Source organism: Lagopus muta, chromosome 10 (genome assembly GCF_023343835.1).
Source record: "Lagopus muta isolate bLagMut1 chromosome 10, bLagMut1 primary, whole genome shotgun sequence".
Classification (NCBI taxonomy): Eukaryota; Metazoa; Chordata; class Aves; order Galliformes; family Phasianidae; genus Lagopus; species Lagopus muta.
Window position 1 is genome coordinate 17,805,497 of NC_064442.1, and position 12,659 is coordinate 17,818,155.

Genomic DNA, 12,659 nt, shown 5'->3' on the forward strand with positions numbered 1-12,659 from the left:
TTCCCTGAGCCCTTGCAGCCTGGAGGCTGTGTGGTGCAGCTCTGAGACCTCACACATGTGGGGCATCAGCATTTCCTAGCATCATCAGTTCAAGGGCGGACTCCAACACCCTGTTGTTACCCAACCACTGAGTATGACCAAACCAAGGTCTTCTTGGGGCTTGGAGGAGAGATTCGATCATGTCTCTCCATAAAGTCAAGCAGATCCACCAGAACACCACTGTGACCATCCTGGTGTCCCCACTCCAGGTGTCCCCACGTGTGCCACAGCCTCACCAAGAGAGCAAGCACACCCCAAGTGTAGCAATGAGGTATACGATTTATTGTTCTTCCCCAGCTCGGCATGGCCCAAGGAGGCATGGTGCTGTTCTATAGGCTTGGGGTTGGCTGGTCCTTGAGAACAGCTGACTTTGAGGACAACGGGATGGCAGCATGGGAGGAAACAGCCCCAGTAGGGTAAACTGGAGGATGACAGCTATGGGAGCCCCAAACGAACTGTTCTGCAACCTCCCAGCCTAAAATGGAGCCCATGAAATGGGAAAAATCCATGAGGATGATGGGGATGGTGATGGTGGAGGGGGCCTCGGTGGCTTTATCTCAGAAATGACCCTAAGAGGACTTTTGGGATGGCTGAAGGGTCTAGCTTGGCTCACCAAGCCTCTGCTCCCAGCTCAGGCTTAGACTGGCATGCCTTGACTGTGTCATCACCTCTGCATCCCGCATGGACCCAGAGCTACAAACCAGTGCTGTCACTGCTGGAGAGGGACAGGAGTGCCCAACCTCCTCCTGTCATGGAAGGAAAGTCAACGGGAGGTGTGATGGGACAGGAGGGAAAAGGCAGGGGTTGGAGGTCAGGGCTTGGGGGGGCTGAGCTGGGCTCCGTTGGCTGTGGGATCACAGAGGGCGGTTTTTCTGCAGGCCATCAGCGAGGGGTTGTTGAGGAGGGTGTAGGCCAACCACCAGCGTGCCCGGCTCCGTTTCAATCGGCCTCCTCCTGATGGTGCTTTCTTGGTGTGCATCAGCTGGAGGCCTGGAAGGAGATGGCAGTGGGAAGCATGTTCTGTGTGCTGAAAGACCCTGGCCTGACTGTAGGAACTCACCTTCCTCTAAGTCCCCCGTCCGGGGCTCAGGTGGCCCCTGTGGCTTCACGGGTTGGAGGAGCAGCAGGCAGAAGGCTCTCATCAGTGGGTGTGACTGGCTGACCTCTGTCTTCAGGTAGTGGCAGTATGCGTGGTAGCCTGGGGGACAGCCCATAGGAAAAACACAGGTGGGGTCAGCGTGGTCCACAGCTGATTGATGAGCACAGGGAGCTGAACCCACCCTCGGTCCCAGCAGGTGATGGAGGAGCCCTAGATGCAAGCTCTGGGAACTTAAGTGGCCCTGTGCTACTGGAGGTCCCCATCAGAGTTGATGGAGGTCCCCATGCCAGAGCTGCCCCTTGCCCTACCTGGGTCAAATGTCTCCACACCACGGTTCAGCAGGCTGATGTCCAACTGGCAGAAGTGGATGGTGTTGTAGAGGGCGGAGATAACCATCCTCCAGACCCCTGCCAGGACCCCCACCAGCACATTGATGGGAAACAGCAGATAAGTGACGATGTAGAGAGCTCGTCTGTGGGTGAGAAAGGAGGGATAAGGAACACAAACAGCCTAGGACAGGGAACACAGCCCTTCCCTACCAGGGGAAGCTGCCAAAATAAACCTCCCACCCTTCTCTCCCTCCCTGGCCGACACCATCCCTGACTGAGATGGCTCCATCCCACAGAAAGATGTGAACGCCCTTCTGGTGTGTGGTCAGGACTTAAAGATTTGCCTCTAGCATAAGTAGAGTCTCCATTTCTCCTCAAAATGAGGCTGGGGTTTTGGGGTAGAGGACGCATGGCAGTCCAAAAGCCCACATCGCTGGGCAGCTCTGCCCCATAGAGCTCACATGCCCATACCTGTTGGTCAGCTCTTTCCGCAGGGGATGTTGCTCCAGGAACTGGTAGTGAGCAGCCACGTTCTGCACGATGACAGCCACCACCAGGGTCAGCCAGAAGGGCCTGGCCGGAAGAGAAGGTGATTCATAGAATCATTAAGATTGGAAGGACCCATAAAGTCATCGAGTCCACCATGCCTGTGAGCGCTCCAGACCTCGTCACTCAGTGTGACATCTACCATTTTCCTGAGCACCTCCCAGGATGGTGACCCCACCACCTCCCTGGGCAGCCTATGCCAATGCATTACCACTCTTTCTGAGAATTATGCCCCAATACCCAACCTGAACCTCCCCTGGCACAACTTGAGGCCATCACTTCTTGAGGCCATCCTCCCAAAGGTTGGAAGACGGGAGGGGAGACCACCCCATAGCCCAAGCTGCAGCCTCCCCGTGGCCAGTCATTCATTATGAGCTTGGCTGTGGCACGCAGCTGGGTTGTCCCGAGCCCTCACCACATGTTCTGCACGATTTTGAAGAGGTACGAGCTTGTGCCGGACTGCAGCGGGATGACGACAAGGAAGGTGAAGGCAGCAAAGCAGATGAAGAAAATCACTTGCTGGATGAGGAGACCTGGGAGGGGGGCAAGGGGGAAAGTAGCTGTCACGGGGAGGGGAGGAGAAATGGTCCTTGTTCTCCTTCCCACCCCTGCGCTTGTTTCTGAGCACGCCTTTCACTTTAATCCCATAATAAGCACGAGCCGTCCCTGCCTCCCCCGCTCCGCGCACAATGCTCCGTGCGGGATCTAATTACAAGTTCAGCCTCTCTTATCGCGCCCTGCTTTATCCCCACGGAGAGGAGCCATCTCCGGGGGCTGCGGCTGTGATGCCTCATCATAAAATCAGCCCGAGCTGTGATTTCTAATCATAAATCACGCCGAGAGCGGCGGCGGCTGCGGCTCCCCGCGCCATCGGACGCCGCGCTCCACCTTGAGTGCTCCGCTTTGCAGCTGGGAAATAGGGCTTTAAGGCATCGCGCCGGGCTGGATTTCTGTCCCATTTTACACCCCTTGGCACAGACTTTGGGAGGCGACGGCCGGGACCGAAGGAGACAGACAGGATTTTGCATGAGATGCCGTGGAACAAAATATCTGGGCTGGAGCCAAGGCGGCTCTCACTCCCCCCCCTCCTCCAAACCCCTCTTTTCTCCCACCATTTGGTCCTCCCCGCGGAAGGACAGATTGTGTTGAGGGAATAGATGAACAAAAGCCCCAGAGTTTTGCAAAATGGGGCCAAAAAAGGGGATTGGAGCTGCTTGAATATGAAGTTCCCTCTCGGAAATGGGGTTCACCACCTCCTCCCACCCCATAGGTTGGACTGGATGATCTTTTAGGTCTTTTCCAACCTTGGTGATTCTATGATTTTATGATTCTATGGCCCCCCAGAAACACGTACCCAGGCAGGCAAAAGCTGTCTGGAAACTGGCAAAGCTCATCCAGCAGACAACAGCTTGTCGGGATGGGCGGAGGATGTGGGCTTTGTAGAAGACATCGAGCACAGCCCCTTGGTACAGTACCTTCAGGTTGCTCCTGCAGGGGAGAGAAGCCAATGCTGGACTGGGGGACAAGGACAGGGACACAGCATGGGTGATGAAGGGGGCCTATCTGTGGGGCCCTCCCTACCTGTGCATCACCAGCGTCCTTAGCAGCATGGCAAGGGTCAGCAGACAGCACAGCACCAGCGAGCACACGTAGCACACTGCAGGGAGAAGACAAGGAGCTGCTCTTTGTCCCTAAGGGAGCAGGGCTTTGTCCCTAAAGGGCTGCAGGCATTTTCCTGAGAGCATCACACAGCAATAGGTGCTGGTGCTGCGTGGATGGATCCCCAAGCAATGCACCTTGCCTCAGTTTCCCTCCCCATCCCTTTTGCAATACGAGGGGAAACTTTTTTTATCCCCTAGGAAGGCAGGAGGATAACATTCCCCAAGCAAATTAGAAGGGGTATGATCACCAGGTTAGCTCCCTGCTGGAGCAACAAGCAAGTCATTCAGAGCCTGGTGGGATGCTGTGCAGCAGGAAGCAAAACAGGAGAAGGGGCTCTGCTTGGAAAGATGGAAATGGCAGGAAAACAAAGGTTAAGAGGATGAGAGAGGCTGGGCGACTCTGGAAAAGTCACCAAAATGCCCCATGGAGGGAGGGGGCACCCTGCCAGCCCCACGCAGAGCTTTCAATTATCAGGTGCCCACTCAGCAGCAGGGGCCGAGGAGCCATCTGCTCGATTCCAGCACATCTCCAAACCTGTCCAAGGAGCGGCATCTGCAGCGCGGTGCTTGGGCAGGCAGCAGCTGCTCAGGGAGCCCTGGCACGGCACCAAGCTCAGGCACGAGCTGTGTGTCTCCTCTTTCCGGGAGGACGGATCTGGGTTTGAGTCTTTCAAAACTTGGGGACGCCCCCCACCCACCTTCCAGCGACCACAGGTAGTGCTTGACGGTGCTGAGTTCCTTCTCCATGTCCCCCGGCATGCCTGGGTTTTCTGAGGGCACCAGCCCGAACTGCACCAGCAGCACCACCACGTCCTTTGTCATGCCTGCTCGCACGATTTGGATGGTGGGGACAAAGGCCACCAGCAGCAGCAGGGCCACCTACAAGGGAGCAATGCCGCGTGAGCCATTGCGTTGGCTTAAAGACTTAAGGGTGGCTGAGCCCAGTGAGCAAAGTGCCGGGGACCGAGGCTGAGCCAAGGGATGGTAATACCTCGAGGCACGCTAATACCATCCCCAAAGCCAAACTGCCCCGATGGCACATGGCAGTGGCCCCCTTGCCCCGTTGAGGACGTGGCCTCTGCACGCCACTGGGCCACCCCTGTCACCTGGTAGACAGCGATGACTGATGTGGTCATGGACAGAACGAGCTTCAGCGGGAGCTGGAAACCTGCAAATGGGAGAAACCAGCTGTAAACTGAGGTTTTCCTTCCTGCAAACCCCTAAAATCCTCGTGCTCCTACAGCAGCAGCCCTACTCCATCCTACATCCCTCCATGAGGGTCCCAGCCTCCAGTCCCTCCACCCCAAACTGCAACAGTTTGTGCGCGTGCCAAGAGGCAGCTGCCGTGGCGCAGATGCTTTGGGGCTGGTGCCAAGGAAGGCATTTGCTATCCGTGGGGAAGGCAGACTGTTTGCTGAGCTGCTGCTGCACAAGGAGCGCGCCCTACCTTCCTCTGGAGCATAGATGTAGGAGCACAGATAGGCTCGGAGCCGGGACACAAAGCTCTCCTCTAGCTTTGGGGTGCTGTAGGAGGAAGGAGGTGGTGACAAGAGTGGCTTGTATTTTGTTTTACTGTTAAAACCAGGGCTACGGGGCTATTTCTGCCCCATTGATGCTGTCCCCATCCCCAGGCTGCCCTTACCTCCCCTTCTGCAGCCGCCTGGACAGCACAGCTTTGAGGTACTTCTTGTAATAGCCTCTCCCTGTAACCTTCACAAAGCAGCAGTAAGTCACCCGCTCCCCCCCCAGCCAGCCCACAGTAGGGTCACTTCGGTCCATGCCAGGGCCAAGTGCTGTTTTTGAAGGTTTTCTCCTCTCCTTCACCCAACAAAGCCCAGCATTTCCAAAAGGGCTGAGGATTACTGCTGCCTGCCGGGAACACAAGGCGACCCCAGTCCGGCCTGAATGGGACCCATTGATGCCGTAAGCCTCTTGTACTAAGGAGTTTACTCCAAAGATGGATTTTCCCCTCTTCAAATCCACCAAGATAAACAGAGCTACAGCCCATGCATGCAACGTTGCCTTCAGAGGGCCAGCAAGCTGCTGGGAACCACACCGGGAACACTGGAACACCCCAATTCTAGCAGTCCCAAAATCACGTGGGATTCCCCTGTGTTCCCACCACCTCATAGACCTTCATTACCTCCTTATTTGAGGTCTCCTCCTTTCCTGTGAAGCTCCTGATCAGCAGGGCTGGGTACCACAGACTTAAGACCATGAGGCAGAGGATGATGGGGACATAAGAGAGTGTGGAGTAATACCTATATATCTGGAGACAAGCAGAGCTGTCACAGTTCGGACCCCACCAAGCCTGGGTCTCAACCTGAGCGCTGACATCTCAATGCCACCTCTTCAGGCAGGTGACAAAGCCACACCAGCCTGCCCTGATGGTGGGACGATGTGTACCTTTGGTGACTGGGGACAGTCCACCTTCTGCCAGACGTGGACCACACAGTGGCACCAGGAGAGCAGGCAGCCCAGCAGGTAGCTGGCCCTGTGCCCCACCGTGGCACAGGCAGCCAAGGGGTAGTAGAAGGCAGGGTAGTAGAGCAAAGCCAGGATCTTCCAGTACTCTGCATGGGAGGGGGAGCAGAGGGGACAGGAGCCCTCAGTAGGGACAAGGAATATGTTGCCCAGAGGGCTGCACGGCTCCACGAGGCTGGGATGGAGCCTGCCTTACCCCGGTTGTGCTGGGAGGAGTGGGTGATGAGCGGAAGAGGGTCGGCATCCAGCACCAGCACACACAGTGAGGAGAAGAGGATGCCAAACACCGCGGCCATCAGCCCTCTGTTGCCCTCCTCCTCCAGGAAGTTAGCTGGGCTGTGAGGTGGAAACGAGCCTGGCATCTCATCGCTTGGCATATGGCAGCCTACAGCTGGCTTGTTCCATGCCAGCTGGGCAGGGTGATGGGGATGGCTGGGACAAGGTACCTGAGCAGCCCAGGGATGCCGTTCCAGCAGTCCCGGTGGAGACGCCTGCGTTTCACCAACAAGGACAAGCCCAGCAGCACGGCCAGCTGCCAGGAGAGGGAAACCACGCTGACATCCACACAGAACCATTTAGGAGCAGGTTGTGCATGGCCTGAACAAGGCAGGTGGCTCACCATCCCAGCGTGGGTACTTACGGAGATGGGTGCCATACAGGTGTGGTACAGCCTGGGGGAAACAGTAGGGTCGCAGTCTGGGACGGTACTGGGAAACATGCTGGAGAAAGGAGAAAAATAACGGGGGTTATACCGTGTCCTGAGAGGAAGACAGTGAGGTGATGTTCCATGTGTGCGCAGATGGCAGCAGCAGCGCAGAACCTTCAAGGAGCCACACGGCCCTGATAGTGGGGCTGAGGTCACCCTGAGAGATGCGTTTTATGGTTCAGCTCCAGAGATAAGAGCAGGGAGCGGCCCTGCAGGCACCCATGCTCTCCCGGACCCTGTGCTCCCCTTTAGGATTTGTTCAGGCAGCGAATGTCCCAACTTATCCCACCCTCCAAGGAAGGCCTTAAGGACAGGCTGCTGCCAGTAGAGCTCTGTGGTTTCTGCTTTCTCCCTCTGCTAACAGCTGTCCTTGGATAGACCAGACAGTTCCTGCTGTCCCCAAATATTGCAGCTCCAAGGGTAGCTCCAGCTCCAAAACAGCTGGGTTTCACCAGCACCAGATCCAGAGCTCTTGGGGTCTGCATGGGATCCAGCATCATCAGGGGACACTGCCATGCTGCCTGCATGCCCTCAGCACCAGGGGACACCGAGAAGGAAAGAGCCAAAACCCTGAAGTTTCCCATCAGGGCTGTGTGCACACAGGGGCTGGGCAAGGAGATTTAGAGGTTGCACAACGCAGAAGATTAAGGACCCTGTGGCAATGGCCGGGCTTGTCCCCATCAAGCCCTCCTGCTTGGGATTAGATACATCAACAGAGGGACAAGAGGTGCTGATGGGTGCACCCAGGCCAGGTGGGACAGCTCAGGTAAACTGCTTGGAGAACGCTTTGTTACAGAGCGGATCGCCAGGATGATGGAACCCTTCGTGCAATGAGCTGCTTCCATCTGTGAGGACAAGAGGAGGAGGTGGCACCCGCCTGGGGACACGCAGCACTTACTCATCCTGCGGTGCAGCTGGCTCTGCTGTCTCATAGATGTACCAGTCGGACACCAGGTCATCCCCAAAGCTGTCATCCAGCAGCGAGCCGTGCGCGGCCCCAGAGATGTTGGCTGCCATGTGCGCCTTCTTCTTACTGACCCAAGGGAGAGGCAGAGAGGTGGGCTTGGGGGAAGTCCTTTTGAGAATACAGGGCTGGAAGCAAGCAGCCCAGAGGCTTTATTCTGTCAGGGCACTCCCACCCATCCCCAGCTTCGCTGCTGGGATGCTGATAGAGCCTTTGTTTGGGTTGCTTCACAGTGGTTACGTGAAGGGCTGCAGAATCAGAGCAAGGGTCACGTTCAGGGGGTGTGGGTGAAGCGGGAAAGAAATGGGTGAGTGGCTCATGTCCCCTGTGTCCCTTTGCTACCAGGTGCTTGGAGCCCCAGCACCTGCCCCTGGCCAAAGCAAGCTCATCCCACAGCAGTAAGGGGTGGCTCGTCCTGGTGCCAAACACAAGGTTTTATTCCTGCTTCCCTCCGTTGTTTTCCCTTTTGCACAGCACTGATGACTTTGGCCCAACAGCCCCACGTCCTCTCTCACTGTCCTGGAGCTCTGACTCAGCTCATGGCCATCATGAATAGTCTTCCCTGTGCCCCCAGGACAATGAGCCCATAGTGGGGCAGGAAAGCACCCAAAGAGATGAAAGACACCCATCAGCAGATCTGAAGGAAGCCTGCCCTTCCCCAGGGGCTTCACCCCTAGTGAAGTATCCAACACTGTCCCCATGTGTCAGCCCAGGGCTCAGGGATGTCACCAAACCGACCACGAAGCTGAGAGCTGCTCCACGGGGACTCCTGACACACTGCTCATTGGCTCCAAAGGTGTGGGTTGATATTCCCTTAGTGCTTCCCCTCCGCTCTGGGTGAGGGTCCCACTCCCCACAGGGGTCTTGGGTTGCCAGAGCCCACCCCAGAGTATCGACTCCCCCGCCATCCCTTGGTTTTGCCTGCATGGGCAAGCGGCTCTGACCTCATCACCCAGGAATGTAGCACTCCTAAAAGAGGTAGAAGGAGCCCATAAAGCACACAAACATCTCACAAGACCCAGGAGACTCTTTCCTCTCTTGGAGGATCCCTTCCTGCAGAGTGAAGGTGCCCATGCCCTTCTCTCCACCCCACTGAGCCACCTCCGAGCTCATCCTCCCACCAGCAGGGTGACAGCAGCTATGACAGCAGCTCAGCCACCTTCGGTGACAAAAGGGTGCCAAGAGGAAGCAGCCTCAGAGGCGCTGCCACCATGGGATGGGCAAAGCTAAGCATGCCAAAATCCCACCCCGACAGCTCTCTTCTACCCGAAACCTGATCCCTTTGCTCCTCCACCTAACCCCTGCCCAAACAGGCTGGGCCTTTGATCGCTGCAGCATCGCAGGGATTGATGGCTTCAATAAAGCTCCTTCATATTCTTCATTTCCCACCATCCATCACTCTCCGGGGAGCTTTTGCATCCCACCGCTATGAATTAAATGGGGGGGGGGGGTGAAGCCGTAAGGGAATTCCCCCCCCAGCCCCCTTCCCTCCTCCTTTCGGGGATAATGGCGATGCCTTGTGTACGGCTTTTAATAAAAATGATAAAGATCTCATTTCACAATTGTTCAGGGAGCGCTTGGGCCGGGGGGGAGTTGTTTAAGCGAGATCTCCTCTAATTCAATTGCTGAGTGAGAGCGACTGTGGAGGAGCTGCGTGTCCCCATGGGGAGGTGGGTCCCGAGGACACCCAACGGGGACATCTGAGGAAGATGCTGGGTCCTACAGGGGGATTTAGCAGCTGCCAGAGCTGCTCGAAGACTTTAATCCTCTTTCTGGAATAGGGCGGCTTTTCCTCACTGCTTGTTTTCTATGAGTTTCCCAACTTGTGGAAACGGAGGGGTATGATGGATTGAAGGCTGGAGCCTGCGGGAAGCCCCCACTCAGCTCCCATGTCCGAGAAGTATGGGGTTGAGTCAGCCCTCTTTGAGGTCACTGAGGACACCCTGACACACATCCTCATCCTCCCTGGAAAGCCCCCATGGGGCAGGGAGAGGGCAGGGGGCTGCGCCAGCAGTGAGGCACAGATGGGGGTCTGCAGAGATGGTTTTCCATCCCAACACTCGGCGCAAAGCCAGCCGCATGTAACAGGTCCCAAAATCCAACAGGTCCCAAATCCACTTCTGCTGACCCCCGCCACCCCAGTGGGACTCCCCAGCTCTGTGCACCCCTTTTATCCACGGGCTGACCCACCTTGGAGATCACCAGCATGCCCAACAACGACCCGAATTTTAGAAGCAAAGGCAGTTCAGCACAGAAGCAGGTCGGCCTTTTGGGGGTTATTTTGAAGCTCCTGCCCTTTTTTACTTTGAAACCCTGCAGGCACGGCAGCACCTGCTGCGCTCAGCTCCTGCAGGGAGCAGCGGAGAGGAAAAGCTTTTGGGTTTGCAGCAAAGCACTCTGCAGCAGCACCTTGGGGGGAGGGGGGAAAGGGGAATCAGGGCAAAGCCCCCAAAGCCCTGCTGATGTGTGTGAAATCTTGGCTTTTAAGGCCACCAAAAGGGTTTGGCAAACACTCACACATGAGTGCTCAGCTCGGACGGATTCACCCCCCACTTCAGACACCCAAACCTTACCAAAACAACAAAAGGGGAGCCCCCAAAGTTACCTGCTCCCGACCTGTGGCTCGGCTGGTGGACGGGCACAGCTGTGCAGGGCTCAGAGCATCAGCACGGCGCGGCGGCAGCCATACGATCCCGCAGACAAAGTTCAGCGCACCGGCGAGGCGGCGGCAGCGTCGGGAACTTTATCCCCTCCATGGCGAGGAGGCCTTGGCTCGGGGCCACCCTGGGGTTTAGGAAATGAAAAGCAACCAACCCCGTGCCGCGCTCTCCCCTTTGATTACCCGGGGAGGGGAGGCAGCAGAACCAACCTCCTTCATCCCCCCAGCCTCCTTCATCCCCCCCTGCCCCTGTGCTGGTGGCTTGGGGGGGGGGGGCAATGAGAGCACAATGGGCCCCCGCGCCGTGCCAGCCCACCCAAGATGCTGCAGACATCCCTGTTTTCTGCAGGCGTCCTCCTGGGGGCTGCCCAAGGGCTGGATGCTGTGCAATACTGCTTTGTGTCGGGGCTGGAAACGGGTAGGATGAGGCAGTCTGGGATTGGGGTAAGGGTTGGGATGGATGGCCCCAGGTGCCACCAGCACGAGGTGACAGTCCCAGAGCTCCCACCGGAACGTTTGTTGCATTCCAGCACAGCATTGAGGGGTTCCTGAACACCCCGCTTTGGAGAAGAGTGGGATTTGGATCATCCCTTTCTTTCCTCCTCATCCAACCTGTGCTCCCCACCTTCCCCAGGAGCCACCAAGCTCACGGCACAGCAACTCACAGCACCCCAATAACCCCGGCATGTGACAAGGGAGCAAAGGGAAAATTAATCAGCGTGGAGGATTCTGCTTAATTTTTAGCCAAAGCCTCGTGGCCAGGCTCAAAGAGCCGAGAGCCCCCCCCTACACACCCTCAGGGTTGTTATGAGGAGTACCACGGGGGCTTGCCATGCCCCATGCACCTGTTCACTGTCCCTCCCCCACCGCGTGCTGCTGTGGGATGATGGAAGCTGCACGTGCGCCCCTGGTGCAGCTGGGAAATGCTGCCTGAGTAAACTGTGCCTTGGGTGAAATTACGGGAAAATTGCTCTTTGATGGTGCTGCCATCATTAGAGGTGCCTCGGTAATGTGTTTGCACAAGGCAGGGAGGAAATTAGGCAGGCTGATTAGGGCAACAGGCAGAGATGTCTCATTTCCATGCCTTGTTGCTGCATTAAACCCTACCCAGCGCCTGTGACCCCCAAATCCTGCCCCATTCCCCCCCCCCCTTCCCCAGGATGCGCACTGCAACGTGTGCAGTGGGGTTGTATTGGGTGTCAGCATGACAAGCCCAAACCCCAACATCTATTTTTTTTTCCCCTAAATGAAGAAGAAAAAGGTAAATAATAAACAAAGGCACCTCCGAAGGGGTTCATGGAGGCTGCCATTTGGGGTTGGCACCCCACAGGTGCTTGCTTTCCCATCAAATAAGCAAAACCTCCAGCCCCAGGGTCCCACATACTGCTGAATCCCCTGCCCGCTCCCCAGAAGGATAACTGTGTTGTTTCAAGCTTGAAGAGCTGGAATGCAGTTTTTTTGTATGGATGGACGGGCTGTCTAGGAGAAGGGCCATCTGCTGGTATGGCCCCGGCTCATGTTTCACTGGAAGCATCCCGAAGGCTGTGGGAATGCACTATTTTCAACAGGGATCGGGGAATGTGATGTGACAGGGCTGGGGGCTCAGAGGGGCTGTTCCAGCTCCCTGCCCACCACCCTGTGAGCTCGATCCCAAAATACCCCCAGTGGGCTGAGCACTTGTGTATGGGAAGAGCAGCCCTTGTGATGCTGAGCAGAAGGAGAGCAGCTTAGAGGGAAAGCATCTCCCCCAAATGCTCCCATCCTGTACCTGCAGAGAGCTTTCAGCCTTAAAATGCAGTCCAGACGCAAGTCTGGGCACCTCTCATGCCTTGTTCTCACCCCATTCCCTTCTCTTGGATCACACAACCCAATGGGGAGTCACTTCCACGCACAGCCCCACTTACCTTGGGGATGAGCCAAGAGGCAGCCACACATTTGGCACCCGAATCTCATTGCTGTGGGGCCAAAAAATCAGGAGGAGCAGGATTGTCTCACAGGATCTGGTGGGTTCCCATTCATCTCTCCTAGGGTTTGCAGGGCAAAGGGCTGGAGGAGCACTCCATACCAGCACACCCAGCTCTGCTGTACAGCCAGCATCACCCTGGATATCCTGGGCTGTTTGCTGGAAGGCAGCCACCGCTTGGCAGTTACCTGGTTGCCTTACAAACAAAC

The 12,659-nt window shown here is 56.7% G+C and overlaps 1 protein-coding gene across 2 annotated transcripts; it reads right to left on the reverse strand.

Moving 5' to 3' along the window:
• Positions 1 to 318: 318 nt before the first annotated feature.
• STRA6 (signaling receptor and transporter of retinol STRA6) lies at positions 319 to 10,568 on the reverse strand. 2 transcript variants are annotated; one of them, XM_048956060.1, is made up of 18 exons: positions 10,445 to 10,568; positions 7,763 to 7,897; positions 6,799 to 6,877; positions 6,605 to 6,690; positions 6,355 to 6,494; positions 6,081 to 6,247; positions 5,818 to 5,943; positions 5,317 to 5,384; positions 5,122 to 5,198; positions 4,781 to 4,842; positions 4,373 to 4,553; positions 3,595 to 3,670; positions 3,368 to 3,501; positions 2,429 to 2,546; positions 1,939 to 2,040; positions 1,447 to 1,610; positions 1,100 to 1,237; positions 319 to 1,029 (listed from the first exon to the last, which is right to left on the reverse strand). In XM_048956060.1, exons 2-18 carry the CDS (start codon positions 7,879 to 7,881, stop codon positions 851 to 853), a joined length of 2,016 nt encoding a protein of 671 aa, XP_048812017.1. In that variant the 5' UTR covers positions 7,882 to 7,897; positions 10,445 to 10,568; the 3' UTR covers positions 319 to 850. The 2 variants fall into 2 exon arrangements, with proteins under 2 accessions (XP_048812017.1, XP_048812016.1); XM_048956059.1 differs by having other exon boundaries at positions 10,434 to 10,568.
• Positions 10,569 to 12,659: the final 2,091 nt, after the last annotated feature.

Coding starts and splice junctions, on each gene's coding strand:
- STRA6 (XM_048956060.1), bottom strand. CDS start 7,881: ATGGCAGCCAACATCTCTGGGGCCGCGCACGGCTCGCTGCTGGATGAC. Junction 4,843..5,121: donor CATCTATGCTCCAGAGGAAG/GTAGGGCGCGCT, acceptor TCCCATTTGCAG/GTTTCCAGCTCCCGCTGAAG. Junction 2,041..2,428: donor AAAATCGTGCAGAACATGTG/GTGAGGGCTCGG, acceptor TCTTCCGGCCAG/GCCCTTCTGGCTGACCCTGG.